Source organism: Chanodichthys erythropterus, chromosome 5 (genome assembly GCF_024489055.1).
Source record: "Chanodichthys erythropterus isolate Z2021 chromosome 5, ASM2448905v1, whole genome shotgun sequence".
NCBI lineage: Eukaryota > Metazoa > Chordata > Actinopteri > Cypriniformes > Xenocyprididae > Chanodichthys > Chanodichthys erythropterus.
The window spans coordinates 21684765-21702922 of record NC_090225.1 but is presented as its reverse complement, the minus strand read 5'-3'; the positions used below and the strand labels follow the sequence as shown (position 1 = coordinate 21702922).

The following is an 18158-nucleotide window of genomic DNA, read 5'->3' as shown; positions in this document are numbered from 1 at the left end:
ATGATAGAAAAGACAGGTGGCAGAACAAAAAACATCTAGCAATGTTTACAAGGTATTTGAGCTGCCCCACATTTCGATGGCAGAAAAATCAGACACAGAAGAAAAAAGAGCTGATTTGATTGGATGGTTATATCCCCATTAAAAAAAGCTAGAATAAGCACAAAGAAATTAAAAATACCACAGATGTCTCTGCATGCATTTTTAAAAGTAAATTAATTTTACATGATGCCATGGTTAAAAACATCACAATAGTGCATGTTAACATGTGGGCAAAAAAAAAATAGTAAAAGTGAAGATAAAAGAGCAAAGAATGCACCCTAGGCAGATTAGGTATGCATGATACAGTATATCCTTTCAGCATCGACATCGCAAGTCTAAAGCACTCGAGCGCAAGAAGATGTAAAAGAGAACCTAATTTGGAACTTGCACACTGTTTTCTGTGCACGCAAACACCAAATTCACTTCTCATTCTTTGTGTGCTTGAATGGACACATACATGCAAAATTATGTCAAATTGTCCATCTTGGTGAGTATACTCATAAACACAGTCGGTTATGTCTTAAGTTAACATAAACTGAGAAAGGAAACAGATGTGTATCATTATATTGGATCTGTGCATTAGGGTCTTAAAGTGACAACAGCCTAATGCACCTACTGCAGTCTATGTCAATTTTAATCAAACAACAATAGACAAAGAGTAATTTATGCAGTGAAGACCATGCTGTTATTTTACATTTGTTTATTTAATTTCTGTTCCTGAATACCATAAGACTTGAAAAACAAAATAATATTCATTTCAAATTGTATCTTTGTTGATTTGTATCCTTGTAATTTGTTTATTATTTTCTATGCAGATGAAGACCACATAGAAATCAAGCCATCTAGTGAATTGTTTTCATATCGCAATATATATTGCATAAAAACAAACTATCGCAATATGAGTTTTTTCCAATATCGTGCAGCCCTACCACAGACAGCTCCTAAAGTGGTTAACTGGTCTCCTATCCCGGCCTAGCTTGCTAGGTTGGTCTGTTTTGCTGGTTTTAGAAGGATTTTGGCTGGCTGACCAACTTAACCAGCTTCAAGCTAAATAAGCTAAGACCAGCAAACCACGTCATTTAAGAGCACTAGTCAGCTGTTAAGACTGGAAGATTAGCTGGCTGACCAACTAAACCAGCTTAATCAGGCTGGGAAACTAACTAAATAAGCTAAGACCAACAAACCACATCCTTTAAGAGCACTAGTCAGCTGTTCAGACTGGGAGACCAGCTGGTTGACCAACTAAACCAGCTTAATCAGGCTGCATGGGGAAAAAAGCCAAATTAGCTAAGACCAGCAAAAACCACATCATTTAAGAGCATTTGTCAGCTGGTAAGGCTGGGAGACCAGCTGGCCACCTAGCTAAGTGTAAACCCTAACGCTCAAAATAATTAATTGGTTTAAATAGGAAAAACTTAAATTAAACAAATGAGTTCAGTTAAATAAACTTTTATGAGTATTTAGCACTTCCTTTTTCTTTCAAGTTCACAAAACTGATATATTTTAAGTAAACTGTTTCATTTTTTTGAGTTTTATGAACTTATTTCTTTTAATTTAGTAGAACTTAAGTTTAACTGAAACTGGGTTAGGATTTCTATATCCCAGCATGCTTTGCCCATGACACTCGAAAGGGAGAGTAAATCCTAAAATTAAGTGTTATATAAAGTTTTTTGTGCAAAATTAATGTTAAGTGGGAGATTTAGTAGTGATTAATGTTTCATTATGCTAATTTAGAAGAGTTTCTGTTAATGTGGGATTTTGGAGAGTTACCATCATTGTGACAAGTGGTGCATGCGGCTTAGTTTGAGAGCAAGTATGTTAAATGTTTTAAATGCTTTTCTGCACTAATTCAGCAAGTCCTATACCATGCTATTAGTTAACATGTTAGCAAATTAGCAAGTCAGCATCATATGAATTAGCATGCTATATTATATTATATTATATTATATTATATTATATTATATTATATTATATTATATTATATTATATTATATTATATTATATTATATTATATTATATTATATTATATTATATTATATTATATTGAGGTTATATGAAAATTTTAAGTTAAATGTATGAATTAGTGTACTCAAACATTTAAAATTAAGAATTAAAATTTATGAGTATAAAATAAAAATCTGCCAGTTCTGCTTAAATTTTGAATTTCTTGACTGAGTGTCTCAAGTTTTTTTGAGCTTTGCCAACTTATTTGGGCTTACAGTGTAGGCTGGGAGACCAGCTAAACCACAACAAGCCATCTTAAGACCTGCAAATCTGCATCTGATGGGGTTTAGCAGAGTAATGACCTTGTTTATTTATATCAGACCACCTCAGAGAAGTCCATAGTTTAGAGTCCGTTAATGTTTTAAGCACATCTTCACCACAACAGGCAAATGACACAAGACCCTCCTGCATTCTAAATCCCGTGACGCTGCCTCGTAGCAACATCGTCTTCCAGTCGCTACCAGCGTGACGCTCATCATCACTCACATGAGTCAGAGAATGCCATAAGCTAATGGAATAAATCAAGGATGAAATATCAATCAAATTACAAACTAATAGTTCCCTTAATGTCTTTGTTGGAGTACAGATGGCCCCTTCAGCCAGCCAAGCACACCACAGCAAGTCATCATAATAATCAGCGCACTAATAATACCACTCCATTAATCACACATACGCACTCAAAGTGCGTCGCTGCAAACAACGGGTGCTCTGCTGCAGGAACATCACAAAGTTGAAGTGCGGTAACACTCACTTATTAGACTTTTAATTAACTCTTCTCTAGAATTCATGCTTATTGTTTAAAGAAACTACATCAATCAAAGGGAGGTCTTTGAGCACTGCTGTTCCCTTGTCTTCTTTACAGTTAACAGGAAAATAAATAAATAATAAATAAATAAGGGCAACATGCTGATACTTACATTTAGCTGGGAGGTCGTAGCCGCAGGTGATCTTGGCTTTTCCAGTGTCACAGCCATTTAACGAGTGGCACTCTTCAAACAGGAGATGACCCGCAGCTCTGTGTATGCAGCCATCCACTGAAAGAGAGAAACACAACAGCAGTGTGAGAACTCGGGGTAAGATAATATCGATGCATGTGAATATCATGATATCATGTTTGTCAATACTGTATTGATTTTCATCAATTTGTTTGCATCCAAGGTTTGTTCAGTTTACACCCCGATCGCTAGATGGAAGTGTTGTTATCTCTAAACATGAACAGACATAAGCACAAGGGTGAACCACTAGAATTAGCATTAGCAAACCAAGCTCACTAGTTACTACCCATGGAAGACCAAATAATGATACCAATATCAACTGAGAACATACAGTTTACATTGCTAAGAGTGGTTGCTATGGGTGTTGTGTAGTGATACACAGAACCATTGGGTGAAGCATTCATAGCCGTGTTTTATTGTGAATAAAACACAGCTACTGACCAATCAGAATCAAGGACAGGAACTAACCGTGTAATAAATTATAAATAAAATTCAACCCACCAAAGTGGCTATTTGGCAGGTTGGCAGATATTAATGCCAAACCCTGGCTAGCGGGACTGATAAATGCAAATACAGATACCACTGTTCTGATGATTTATTTATTTTTTTTGCCTCAGGTTTTATTTAAATGGTGGTGTGTGTGTTCTTTGTGACATTTCTTTTTTTCTTTTTCTAAAATTAGATCCTTTTCCTAAAAAAAAACAAAACAAGGAATATTGCGATATAAAGCTTTTCTTACTGTATCACTATATATCATATGACAACCCCTGTATTGTTATAGCCTACATATCATATTGCCACTTTCTTGTGAGATTCCTAGTGAGTACTTTGCTGAAATATTGGGGGGGGGGGGGAAGAAGAAAAAAAAAAAAATCACATTTTTATGATGTTATGATTTATGATACATGTAGTTAGTTGATGTTTCATGGTGTTGGTTTGACCTTTTTGTGATTATGGGGTGTTTGAAATTCTTTGTATTTCTTCTTTTTGTGCTCCAAAGAAGAAAAAGAAATACAGGTTTTGAACAACAGAGAAATTATGACAATTTTAATCCTGAGGTGAACTATTCTAATGAATTAATGTATTAAAATAGTAAATGATTTACACAAATATAAAAACTGAGACAGATGTTCTCAGCCATGTTAGATGAAGGCATGACCCTTGAACTACTGATACTAAAAAGTGCTAAACCACCTCCTGTCCCCGACCACTGTTAATTTATATAAAATGAATGTCATGTCTTGAAGAAGCTTTTGTCTTCTGTGTTATTTTGCTCTCCCTTGGTTGTCCCCACCTCCTGATGTTTTAATTTCACATGGTTAAGCTCAGGACGCCTTTGACTGATGGTACTGCTTACATGAGTAGGCAGAGAAATAGAAATCCAAATAGTCTCCCTCCCTCTAAAAGCCCAAGACACACCTCCAGCAGCCCATTATCAATCACAGAGAAACATCATAAAGGTACAGTCATAAAGAAAACAAATAAATCCAAAAAAGAACTAGTAAGCAGAAATGAGGGAGTCAGAGGGACTTAAACAGACGCAGAGCTCCTGTCCTCTATTCTCAAAGAAGATCATTATAAAGAGAATATGAAATAAAAACTGAGCACAACATTCTAATTTTTGGCATGACAAAATATCAGGCAAAAAAATGTCAAACACTTGAAGCCCTTCACATATTTAGGAAAAATGTCTACATAAAACATAAAAATGTAGTTACCTAATATTTCACACTAAAATGTCACATTATTGACATTAAATGCATTGAAAATTCAAAATGGCATTCATGTTGATTTTAAACAAATCAAGACTAATCACTACAGCTTCAGAACACGTGATTGATTCAACGCCCCAGCCAACAGGTCGTGATACATGTGACCCAAATGTATGTTTTAGCTGCTGCCACTGATCTGGTTTGCACAGAGATGAACAGCATGTCATAAAGGAGATCAGTCTCAGTGCGCTAATGACACAAGCAGATGAGAGGCAATAAAGATGACAGACAGCCCGCTGTTACAGAAGAGAGGCTGCTCGCGCTAAATTTCATGATCGACCTGATCCATTTGCTCATTCATTGTACAATGACATTGTAAATGTACAGCTTTGGCAAAAAAAAAAAAAAAAAAAAAAAAAAAAAAAAACACTCCCTTTTTCCCCCCTTTCTTCCTTATCAGAAACCCGACCTAAGTTGACAAAAACTACATATGAGTTTTTTTCCATCAGAATTTTCTGTAGGAGACCAGCTGTTGGGAAGATTTTTCCGCCACAATCAATCATCTTTAATGGTCTGAGCGACAGCAAGTCGACAGATACAGATTCCGATGGCTTTTGAGAAAGCACTCAGTTCGAAAAGATGAAGACAGTGACAGAGCTTGCAATGAGAGAATCAGTTCCTCAGACAGCCTGACAATTACCACATCAAATGCCATCAGAATGCAATGGACATGTTGACTGAGCTGTGTAGGCGTACTTCTTTACGTCTTGCAGCTATGCAAAGTTATGTATTTTTCAATACACATACTGTTCCTGACAAATTCAGCTTGGACCATATGGAGTTCAACAATATCTATTTTATACTACAGCCAAAGTCCCTTTAAGACAAGTCATTTCACTCGGCGGCCATCTTTGAAAAGCCTTTTGGGCATCCTGGACATCATGCAATCTCTTTGAATGGGGAAACATAAAATTCTCCAAAACTGTTCGCCAACCTTACGATTAAATTTCATATTTGAAATCACCAATGAAATCTAACAACAACCGGCTCATAAATTTAGTTTCTAAACGCTCGAATCATGACAAAAAAAAAAACTGTATTTTTCAGGCTGGATCAAGCTAATGCGCATGCGCAGACCTAAATGTCTGACTGTTTCTATAGAAACCAGTGATTTTAACGGCCGCTGAAGTGACGCGATGACTTTACCAGTCGGCGATTGGCTCTTATTTAGAAGGCGGGACTTATTCCGCCATATTGCGCGTTACACTTTCTCCCATTCAAAACAATACGAGTGACACGTCTTGTGTTATTCTATAGTCTTTGCTACAGCTGAATAAAAAACTATTTAATATTGAGGAACTTAAATTTTTGAGACAATATGATATCATCTACTTCTGTTCTGAAGCAAAACAAAACAAACAGCATTGACCGTCACATCTACAAGTAACGGTATTTTGTGATTCATTCAATAACTCACTCAAAAGCAGAGGTACTTGTTCTCTTCCTGAATAAATCAGTTTTTTTTTAACAAGTTGATTCAGTGAATGATTCAATGCTTCACTCATAAAGATCGCTGTGCAGACGAATCGGTGTATGAAATGAAAGTACCGCAAGAGCCTTTGGAGAGCATACAACGCCTTATGCTTTTGAATCGCTACTGAGGTACATTGATGTCATACGTCTGCGCAGCGCCAATGCATCTCAAACAAGCCTATAGATTTTATCTGAATCGGTTCAGTGAGGGATTGCTTCTTATAATGAGTCACATGTTTTGTTCATGAATTAATCATTTGGTGCCACCTACTGGTGTAACGATGTAACCTACAGAAAAAAAAAGAAAAAAACACTAGCAATCCCTAATTCACAGAGTGACCCAGAAAGGCCGTGCTGTATATCAGCACTCTCAGACAATCAAATTCTAGGACCAGAACTAACTATTGTATAATTCTGAACCCAGAATGACTCCAAACACTTTCTACTGTATATAACAGGTCCCTGTAAACAAAGATCATTACACATAAAGTCTCTTGCTCAGCAAACGGCATCACCGTAAAAACAGCCTATTTTGCTGCATGTAAAGTAGATTATTCCAGCTCTTATGCGTTAGCATTAAAAGTCAGTTGGCTGTGAATCACGCCTCTCGTGAATACGCCTGGTCAAGCACACCACAGCCTTTGAGAGATGAGTGTTACAGGAAGTGGAGCATGTTATTGCAGATTGCGAGCACAGTTAAAAGGCAATAAATTCATGTTGTATGTTGACTAGGTAATCAACATGCATGTGTGAATGTTTGGGCTTAAGGAGGGAAGCATTTATGCAGTAAATAAACCCTCAGTAATGGCAGTCTGTTTGCTGAAGATGTGTTTATTCAGAAGTAATAATTGATAACGCTTTACAAAATGCTTCTTTTTCATTAAGGCCAGTTAAAAGAGAAGCTCGTGACGTCATGGATCATCCCACTGCAGTCTGTTCACTGATCCTAGAAACCCACTAGTCTCGCATAGCCAGATCTTCAGACTGACAGCAGAAGGTTTGGGCTCCATAGTAGCTTCCACTAGCCAAGGACCGCCTAAGAGGACATCTGACTGACATGTAAAGCAACCAATCACACTTTGCTTTGTTCAGTGTCATGTTTAGGGGTGTAAAAACGCAAAGTTGATGTCCACACAATAACAGACCAGTGTGCAATTCATTCAAGAACGTGGTGCAAGTTTATGGCAACAATGGTTCATCAATGGTTCACATACTTGATAATCCTGATAAGTTGTAAACAAGATGGCTTTCTTCATTAAGGGGCAGCTTTATTTCCAGGAGTCAGACCATTAAGGAATTCGACACACGTCTCCCGGAAATCCTGGAGAATTCAACCAATCAAATGACCACTTCAAAACTCACAAAGTGTTTCCCATTCTTTCCCATATGCATCAAACCTTCAGCCAACAGTCCATAGGCATGATGTCTGAGGCCAATGAAATGAGGCCACTAGCAGCCTACGGACGGACAGACGGACGGACGGACGGATGGATGATAGATACTGTAGATAGATAGATAGATAGACAGATACTGTTTGCACAGAGCTGTTCAGCAAATTCTGGAGCTGGAGGCCAAGGAGCGGATGGAGATTGGATGATACAAGTCAATCAGCACATGATCCTCACAGCATGACAAAGTCCATTATTATCTGACCTGATGCTGCTGGTGAAAACATCAAATGTGTTTCAGTATATGTTGAGCCTTCTTTCCTATGTCTGATTATTTGACGCTTATGCAGCTCTCGTATCTTTGCCCTCTGCATGTCTCAAGCTAGTCAAAGAAACAGTACAAATGCTGATTTATTCTGTTTCCTCACAATCCCACGCCAAACATACCATTACTGGCTTTCATCCACACTCAGTTCAGCCTAAAAAATGCCTTCTTCTTCTTTTTCCTTTTGCTGCTTGGTTTGTGTTTATCACTGACTTCAGTGACTTGGTTAAATGGTTTCTTTTAGAAATTATTATAGACCACAAACAGTCCATCAGGGTTAAAGCAAACACAATTTTAATAATGCAAAATGAATATTACACAGTAAAATGAGCAGCTCTATAGGGGGCACTGCAAAATGGATTATAAGCAAGAAAGATTTAGCTGATCAAAGTAGTAAATATAGGCAGAGATGACTTCAGACTAAAAACAGTGTGTGTGTGTTATGAGGACACAAATTTGTATAATGACATGGGTGTTACACTGGTATTATGATGTAAACATGAATTATGAGGACATTTCATTAGTCCTCATATTTTAAATACATACTAAACAAAGTTTTATTAAAAATGTAAAAATACAGAATGTTTTCTGTGATGCGTAGGTTTAGGAGTAGCGGTAATGTAGGGGGATAGAATGTACAGTTTCTACATTATAAAAACCATTACGCTGATGGAATGTCCTCACAAACCTGTGTGTTTGTACTGTATTTTTGATCTAATAAATCCAGTCTTGGTGAGCATTAAAATAAAAAGTTTGTTCTTTTGCACAGTTTTATATAAAAATTTGCTGTGGCCTAGATGTTTTTACATCACAGCACAATAAAAATACATTATAATTTAAATGAACTAGGAAAAAAAAAACAAAATATTATATTTTGTATTATATATATATATATATATATATATATATATATATATATATATATATATATATATATATATATATATATATATATATATATATATATAAATAAAAACAAATTTACATTATGTGATGGACATAACAGTGAAATTATTTATTAAAGTTTTTTTTTTTTTTTTAACAAGTAATTTAATTTTACTTTTTTGTCACACGTGATGCTTGAGATGAAAAATTATGAGTGAAATGCAAGAAATGGTACATAAAAGTGCCTGAAGTTGAAGAAAACACCTAGACATGGTGGTAGATTGAGAGCGGTTGTGAGAAAGTGCAGATTTAGTTCTTTGTGGAGCTCCAGATCACCTCCAGCAGGTGCTAGGTGAACTCTTCCCATGAAAGAAGAAAGCCAGACCGGGTGAAAGATGTCTTTGGGTGCCCTGAAGTCTTCACCAGCTGCTGCAGAATCATCCTCCTCCTCCTCCTCCTCCTCCTCATCATCATCATCTACTCACTGGGCTCAAGTCCCTGGACTTTCGTCTTTTGTCTGTCTGCATGGGATTATCTATCACCCACATGCACACCGACACTCACATTAGGGGTGTTTTCAGACTCTCATCAATATTCTAGGCAAGAGGCTGCTGGACTGCAGGGTTTAAAACGAGTTCCCAATTACAAAATATCCGCAATACAAGAGCTTCAGAGCAACATATCTTTGGGTCTCTATCGCCTCGCAACCAAATGTCTGTTTGGCACCAACCTACGTGCCTTCCCGAGGATATTTAACCGATTGCATTGTTGTACGACGCAAGTAATGATTTTCAGAAGTAATCTGGGAGTTCAGCTCACTGTGACAGCAAATCCTGTTAGATACGTTGAGAGGCTTCAGCTGATTTCTGTGGCCTTGCATCATAGTAGCTCAGGTTTAATTTCGCTCCATTAGTTTGGAGACGAGTTCAGCAGGCTGGGTGCAGAGGATGCCATATCAGGTGATGCCAGCGTCAGTGTGAGTGGCAGCCCGTGCTCCCCGTTTCACTGCTAAGCGAAGGTATCAAAATGCACCGGCATTCATACATCTCTAAAGACAGGCAATCTGAAATCGCTTTGGGCACTAAAACTGAAATCGTCTGCCGGCTCAATACCGTAATCTCACTAACCCCCCACCTCCCCCGCCACAGGTATATTTAGAGATGAATTCCGATAAAAAATGGCTTTTGAGATGAGAAAGCAAGAGCAGACAGCCTATTCTCCCATCCAGCCCAGGTAATGAGCCCAGGGGCTCGGCCCCGGATCCCGGGCGCAATCATGTCCAGTCAGCCGATTCCTCGACTTTCTTGTCAGACACAACAACTTGCGGCACAAAACAATGTAATTCTTTGCAGGAATCAATAACCATTGCTTTCTAACCAGGGGAATTTGTGTAGGGCTCCAAATGCAGGACTTACTGTTCTCAATCGTTCCCTAGCGACTCAGATGATTTCTGTTCATGACAAATGAATTAACAACACCGAAAGCAGGTCTCAGCCGAGCCGCAGCAGAAGCGTGACCCAGATGCGAACCAGGGTGTCAATTTATTTTCTAATCTGGGGAGGATTTAAGGAGAATTCCCTGCTGATTGCAACGTTAGCGAACTTACAAAGGCAGCCTCTGATCGTCATTAGCTATGTGTGGTGTTATTGTCACCTTTGAGCAGAGAACGTGTCATTAAGAGATATAGTGTGCTATTTGTGTCTTTCTGGTGTAATACTAACAATTAATGGTCTTACCAATACATTAAAGCAACACGCATTTCTTTATTTGGCTGCTTGTTGTCACTTTGAGTGCAGCAAGATGTGTTTGAGAGCTTCTGCTAGTTGCCATCATCTGCTCTGTGGCTCACTATGCAAATTAAAATGACATCACAACCAGGGTCATCAAATAAAGCCCACCAACAGCATATTCATGCGGTCTCCTAAAGTTGATGTTTCAGTATAAACACTGATCGCTTGGCTATTAAAGAAATTTGCAGTCCATGGCTTCCCCTGCTTTCAAGACAGCTGCCAAGGCTCTAAAAACAGCACTTTCAGCCTCTAGTAATCCTGCAACTATGCCGCCCAGTGTAATATTTCACTCCTCTTCAAAAGCCACAGTGCCCCTGCTGGACCTTTCAACAGCGGATCTGTCATTTATCCGCTCCCCTACTATGCAGCGTAGCATCTGGTGTTGTCTACATTCGCCATTCCAAGCCTCCGCCACCATTACCACTAATGTTGCATCGATTCGCTCAAGGCGTGTGGCTGTAGGATGTGTGACTCAGCGCCAGTTGAATTATTCATTTTGAAGGTGTTCTGCATTTATTTAGTCAATAATAATGAAGAGGAGATTAAAAGGAAAAATTTGAATAATTAATCAATTTTAAGAAAAAAATTGTGAGAAAAAAATGTTTCTGAAGAAGAGAAATGTAGAAAGAATATGATTTACACCAGCATACTGAATCACTTCATACATATGTAAATATATTTTTCATTTATATTCATTAAAATAAATGTCATTGTAGTTAGAGTAAAACTGACTAAAATGAATGAAACAGTGATGTTAGGATACTTTCATCAAAAACTGACTAAAACAAAACCGTACAGAGTGTAGGAGCTTATCTCAGATACTTGCAACCTCATATCCTTCCCTTTCTCCTGCAGAAGTGCAGACGGTGCCTGGAGAAAAGTCAGGTACCTGTTGGGCACATGCATGAGTTTTAACGTTTTCCCACAAGCGCTGCGGCGAGACAGTAATGCCTCGCTAACCCCCCAAAGGCCTTTCTCGCAAAGTCTTTTTCTCTCCAACTCCTTTCCTTTCAATTTTTCCCTCTGACACAAAGATCCTTGCTCTGCTTTCATTATAATACCCTGCTTTTCAGAAATGGTGTCAGGCGCAATTTTCCCTCCCTAATTATTTTCCGTCCCTGGTGAGGTTTGGAGTTCAGGCCTGGGGGAGCAGTTGCCATTAAGTGCACACCGGGGTGGGTTAGGGTGGGCTGGGTGAGAAACAGAAACTCTGGATGTGGAAAGCAAGAAGAAGAACTCTGTAAATTGTCCTAAATTAACTGCACACCTCAGTGCCAAATAAGTTGGCAAACACTTGGCGGTCTCATGCCATTCTGTTGGGCCGCTAGTCAACTTTATGATTAGGTAACTGAAAGTGTTGATTCCGAATCTATGCCTTATTTCCTGGCTCCTCCCCATCCCTCCTGTTTCCAGCCCCTGTGATTTACAACACAATTTTCTACCCAGCTAATTCTACTGGAGGAGATAATGGCATGAATTAGGCCCTAATCAAGTGCCAATCAGAGATCCTTAGAACTCTAAATGTCAGATATTAGACGTCTCGTCACCCGTCGCTAGTCTCAGAGCTCCAACGAATTGTTATATTAGCTAATCACACTCACTGTTCAGGCAGTGGGAATAAAGAGTGACATTATTCAAGTTCCCTTCAAAACGCTGATAGAAATTATAAAACTCTCACCTGTCTCAATGTTAATATCAGATTTAACTGGGAAGCTACAGATAAGAATTGTGGCTTTATTCTTGAGCTTAGGCCCCATCTACACAGATATGTCTGTGTTTTGACCGTATCTACATGTAAAAATTGTTTTACACAGCCTCATAAAGTGAAGATAAAAAAAATAAAAAATTCTGTGATGCATGTGAACAGGTAAGATATTTTCATAATTTCTGTTAAAGTTTTTGTATTTTGACTAAAATATCCTTTTTTTTAAAAAAAAAAAAAACAGCACTTTTAGTAAATATATATATATATATATAAATAAATGCTGATCTTTTTAACTTTATTTTTCATTTTAAAGCTTCCACATTCATTAATCTTTATAACTGTTTAACATTGATTATAATGTGAAATTTAGCGCCAAAACAGCATATTAGAAATAGAATTTCTGAAGGATCAAATGACATTGAATACTGAAGATACGGCTGCTGAAAATAAATAACATTTTAAAATATATTAGAATCCTTTGAATTGAAATAAATTTACTGTTTAATAGATTTTTTTTATGAAATACAGTGGTGCTAAGAATTATTGGCACCCTTGGTAAATATGATCAAAGATTGCTGTAAAAACAAATCTGCATTGTTTATCCTTTTGATCTTTAATTCATAAAAAAGAATTGAAAGTGGGGGAAAAAAAAATCACATTATGAAATAAATGTTTTTCTCCAAAACACGTTGGCCACAATTATTGGCACCCTTTTATTCAATAGTTTTTGCAACCTCCTTTTGCCAAGAAAACAGTTCTGATTCTTCTTCTATAATGCCTGATGAGTTTGGAGAACACCTGAGAAGAGATCAGAGACCATTCCTTCATGCAGAATCTCTCCAGATCCTTCAGATTCCAACTCCATGTTGGTGCTTCTTCTCTTCAGTTCACTCCACTCATTTTCTTTAGGTCAGGTCAGAGAACTGGGATGGCCATGGCAGAAGCTTCATTTTTTGCTCAGTGACACATTTTTGTGTTGGTTTTGATTTATGTTTTGGATCAGTGTCCTGATGGAAGATCCAACCATCGCTCATTATAGGATTTCTATCAGAAGCGGTCAGGTTTTGATTTTTTATCTGTTGATATTTGGTAGAATCCATGATACCATATATCTGAACAAGATATCCAGGACCTCCAGCAGAAAAATAGGCCCACAAAATTAAAGATCCAGCAGTATATTTAACCGTTGCCATGGGGTACTTTTTTCCATGTACTGTATGCACCAAACCCATCTGGTGGGTTTGCTGCCAAAAAGGTCTTTTTTTAGTTTCATCTGACCATAGAGGCCGGTCCCGTTTGAAGTTCCAGTCTGACAACTTAATATACTGGAGATTGTTTCTGAATGAGAGCAGAGGATTTTTTTTTTAAAAAACCTCCTGAACAACTTGTGGGGATGTAGGTGCTGTTTGATTTTTTTTTTTTTTCTGAGACTCAAGACTCAACTATTCTCTGCAATTCTCCAACTGTGATCCTTGGAGAGTCTTTGTCCACTCAAACTTTCCTCCTCACTTCACATTAGGACAATTTAGACACACGTCCTCTTCCAGGCAGATTTGTAACATCTTTAATTAATTGGAACTTCTTAATTATTGCCCTGATAGTGGAAATGGGGATTTTCAATGCTTTAGGTATTTTCTTACAGCTACTTTCTATTTCGTGAAGCTCAGCAATCTTTTGCTGCACATCAGAACTATATTGTTTGGTTTTACTGATCGTGATGAATGATGAAGGAATTTGGCCTTTGTGTTTCCTCATGTTTATACTCCTCTGGAACAGGAAGTCATGGCTGAACAATTTCATGTTTATGATCACCCTGGTGTGCTAAAAAAAATAAAATAATAATAATTAAATATGATTGGGAATATACATCAGAGGTATTTTACTCATAAAAAATTCTAGGGGTGCCAATAATTATGGCAATGTTTTGGAGAAAAACATTTATTTTATAATGTGATTTCCCCCCCCACTTTCAATTCTTTACCTTCAATGAAAGGTTAGATTTTTGCTAATTTTATGAATTAAAGATCAAAAGGATAAACAATGCAGATTTATTTTTACAGTCATCTTTGATCATATTTACCAAGGGTGCCAATAATTCTGAGCACCACTGTAAATGCTTTATTAGCAAAACTCCTTTTAAAAAATACTGAAACATATTCAAACATTTTATGAGTGTAATATTGTGTATACACTACTGTGAATTATTTCTGCTTTTGTTATTCATTGTCTTTGTTTCAGAGTTTTTTAAATATGTTGGGTTTATAAAAAATATGAAAAATGTGTAGACAACGCCCTAGACTGATGGCTATGACGAATATCATAGGGTGGAGTAGATCTCACTTTTGGACATATTTCATGATGGAGGAGTACAAAGAAGGAAACAAATGCTCTAAAGGGTCAAGTATGACATAGATCAACCCGTTTTGTTTTCACTTTCAATACATACATTTAGAGGTGACAATATGGTGGGGGGAAAAGGACTGAAATGCAGTACTCATATATTTACAAATACATACATAAAATAAGCAAGTCCATTCTTTCAAAGGTCCAAATAGTGTATCCAGCACTGACTTTCCTAGGAAAACTACATTTGATCTCTCTTTGTTGTGACTATATTCTTTCAGGGAAGCAAAGAGCTCATAAAAGATTTTACAATGGCAGGACAAAACCTCTGACCATTTTTGTTTATTTTGTCCTTGGTCTCTCACTGTGACAGAAACTGCTTTTTTGTGCTCTCACATATCACTATCATTAGACGGGACCTGTGAAAACACAACCAAAACACAACTCTGAGAAGGAGAAAAATTACAGGAACCCCATTCCGTGCATTCTTACTGGATTAGAAGATCCGCAGACATGTCAAAATGCATCTTCAATAATGTTTTGGCCACAGCTGTAAAAAAAAAAAAAAAAAAAAAAGAGGAAGGAAAGAAAAAAAATAAAGTCATTGGGGTAGCACTGGAATAACACTAGTGTCTAGCACCCAGGGGGTAGGGTCAGGCATTTCAAAGAAAACACAGGATTGTTCCCAGGCTCATAAAGCGTCCTGGGCCAGGTTAGGTTACCAAAGCTCATCTGGTGCTGGCGTTTTGCTGCACAAGACTCTGACAGCTGCGGACGACTCGGTGCCAGACCCCGGCGGAGCCGGATTCCTGGGGACACCATAGCCCTGACACTTGCCGGTCATTCTGAATGTTTTGTGCTGTTTTGTTAGACTTGTATTTCTGGTGTGGGCTCTAGAGGAAGCAGAGTCTGTCAAATAAGGGCAAGAGACAGTCAACCTTCTCAACAAAATGTAGCCACACTTCAAGACTGAAGAACTGAGGGATGAGGATTTCCTTCATGTACACACACACACACACACGCACAAACTCACACCTTCCTTTCCCCTCCAAACAATATAACTGTGATTTTTCACCTTTGACTTCTCATACAGTGTCTTATTACAAAGAAAACTCTCTGCTGATATGACCATTATCACCTGCACCCTCAGGTCAGATTGCCTTTGGCACCTCTTCATATAGTCGCAATTACTCATTTCCAGCAAGGCCAGAGCAACACATGAACACAGCCTCATTCACTCTCACAAATATGCACAAGAAAAACAGGTAGACTCAAATGTATCAAACATACAAAGCACGTAAAAGAGTTTTGTAATTTCAAAGAATTCGCACATGCGAGTGTTTACAAAATTTTGAAAACAGGTTTCAAAGTGCAAGTATTTGAAAACGATATGTTGTCATCTCTGTGTAAACTGCAAAAAAAAAATTTGTAAAAGTGGTGACGTCATGTATTACGTGTTTAGTCTATCCACCTTATTTTTCAACATGTTTTCTGTGAATGTGCGAGACTTCCAATTTATTAGCCACTAAAAATATCAAAGTGCAGTAAATTGTAAAGATAAGTTAGATAGGTATGCACGTTTGGAGCGAGTGCTCTGTAAAAGAATGCATATGCACAGGCACGTAGTCTTTCTTTACAAAGTGACATCGCCAACTACTTGTCTGGCATGTGAAATATAGCGTTTTTAGTCTTTTTCGTGGATCCGTGTGAATGGGGAGAGTTTGATAAAGTTGTCAACAAACATACCTTAAAATAATGTATATACATCAGCACTTGTTCAACATCCATAGTATCTTTCTATTATAATAAATAAGACATCATGAGATCCACAAACATCCATAAGTTTAAAAAAAACAACTAGCTAGTAAACAAGTAGTACAGTCTCTGCATGCCCAGTTGTCAAGCACTGTCAATGAACAAAAATACACATTAAATCCTCAGTGATCACAGTGTGACATAAAAAGTATTCCCTTGTTCTTCCGTTTGAGGCAGTAAAGCAGCTGTGTCTCAACCATCACAAGGACAACAGTGAAGTTAATTCTGTCCTAAGTTCAGCCCGGTGCCGTGAAGGTAAATAGACAGCCAGTCAGAGGTGAGTCCTGGGACAGAGGGCCTCTGTTCACTTGTTATTTCTGGAAAAATGACAACAGCGTTGGCCGCCAAACCCAAGTAATTACAGGCAAAAAGTGAAATGGAGTCTGTCCATCAGAAAGAAAGAGTGAGAAAGGGGGAGACAAACACCATTCTGTCTCTCTACGTTCCTGGCTCTCAGATGGACTTTTCCACAGAAGCAGTAATTACGGAAATGAAGAGAGATGGAGCCAGACAAACAAAAGCCACAATTTCAGATTAAAATGCATGAACATCTGCTTCTGTTGTGGGGCCGTTCACCTAAGTGTACAGGCCAGAGAGCGTACAGAGACGCCACTGTGAGAATGATGGAGCCTGACTCTCATGTGCTAAAATAAAATGAACTTAAACGAAAACAGAAGAATGCAATCATACGTACCGGGTCAAAAGTCATGGGCCTGAAGTGAGGGGAATGAGTAATTGGACCGGAGCACAAGAAAAAGACGCACCTGTAGAGCAGCTCTATGTTTGAAGGTCAGAGAAAATGTGATGGCCTGAAAATGTAAGTTGCCAAGGCAGCCGAGCGTTGAAAATAAAAATCAATACATAGCAGACAGCAGGAAAACACATTAAACAAAGATAGCAGAACTTAAAGATTGAGTGTCTACCTGAGAATTTTTAAGTTAATTTCAAAGACAAAAAGTCTTTCTTCGTATCTAGTGATAGCATTTATGGAAGACCAGGAGAGACACTTAAAAATACTGTACAACATTTGTAAACATGAATGAATATATAATATATGTATGTAAATATATATATATATATATGTATATATATATATATATATATATATATTATATATTATATATATATATTATATATTATATATATATATATTATATATTATATATATATATTATATATATATATGTATTATATATTATATATTATATATATATATATTATATATTATATATATATATATAATATGAATCTTCATAATATGAGTAATATGTAAGGATTGTTCAATTCAATTCTGATGGAATTTCGTAAATATCTGAGTGTATATTTATACATATTTATTAATGCAGCACAGTGGGGAAAAAATGAGTGATGAAAACAAGTAATAATCAAAGCTGCCAACATCTGACATTTCTCAGTGGTTAAAATGATGCAGGTTAACAAGCCAACATTAGACTCCGAGTATTTCTACTTTGAGACGTGTTACCTGTCAGGCCGAGCAATTGAAACATGTCAGCATGCTGATGTCTGAAATTCCAACTGCTCAAAAGAACTGTAAAACTAAAAACCCTGACACTGATCAGGGTTAAGCTTTTGCTGCCTGGCATCACTATTTAAGCAAGAAAAA

The 18158-nt window shown here is 37.4% G+C and overlaps 1 protein-coding gene across 3 annotated transcripts in view; it reads right to left on the bottom strand.

The window, feature by feature from the left end:
• The window catches only part of macrod2 (mono-ADP ribosylhydrolase 2), a 601684-nt gene that overhangs the window by 394716 nt on the left and 188810 nt on the right, over window positions 1-18158 (bottom strand). For all 3 annotated transcript variants that reach the window (XM_067386580.1, XM_067386581.1, XM_067386582.1), the window contains exon 5: window positions 2961-3077. In XM_067386580.1, coding sequence (XP_067242681.1) covers window positions 2961-3077 — 117 coding nt within the window. The remainder of the gene's footprint in view (window positions 1-2960; window positions 3078-18158) is intronic.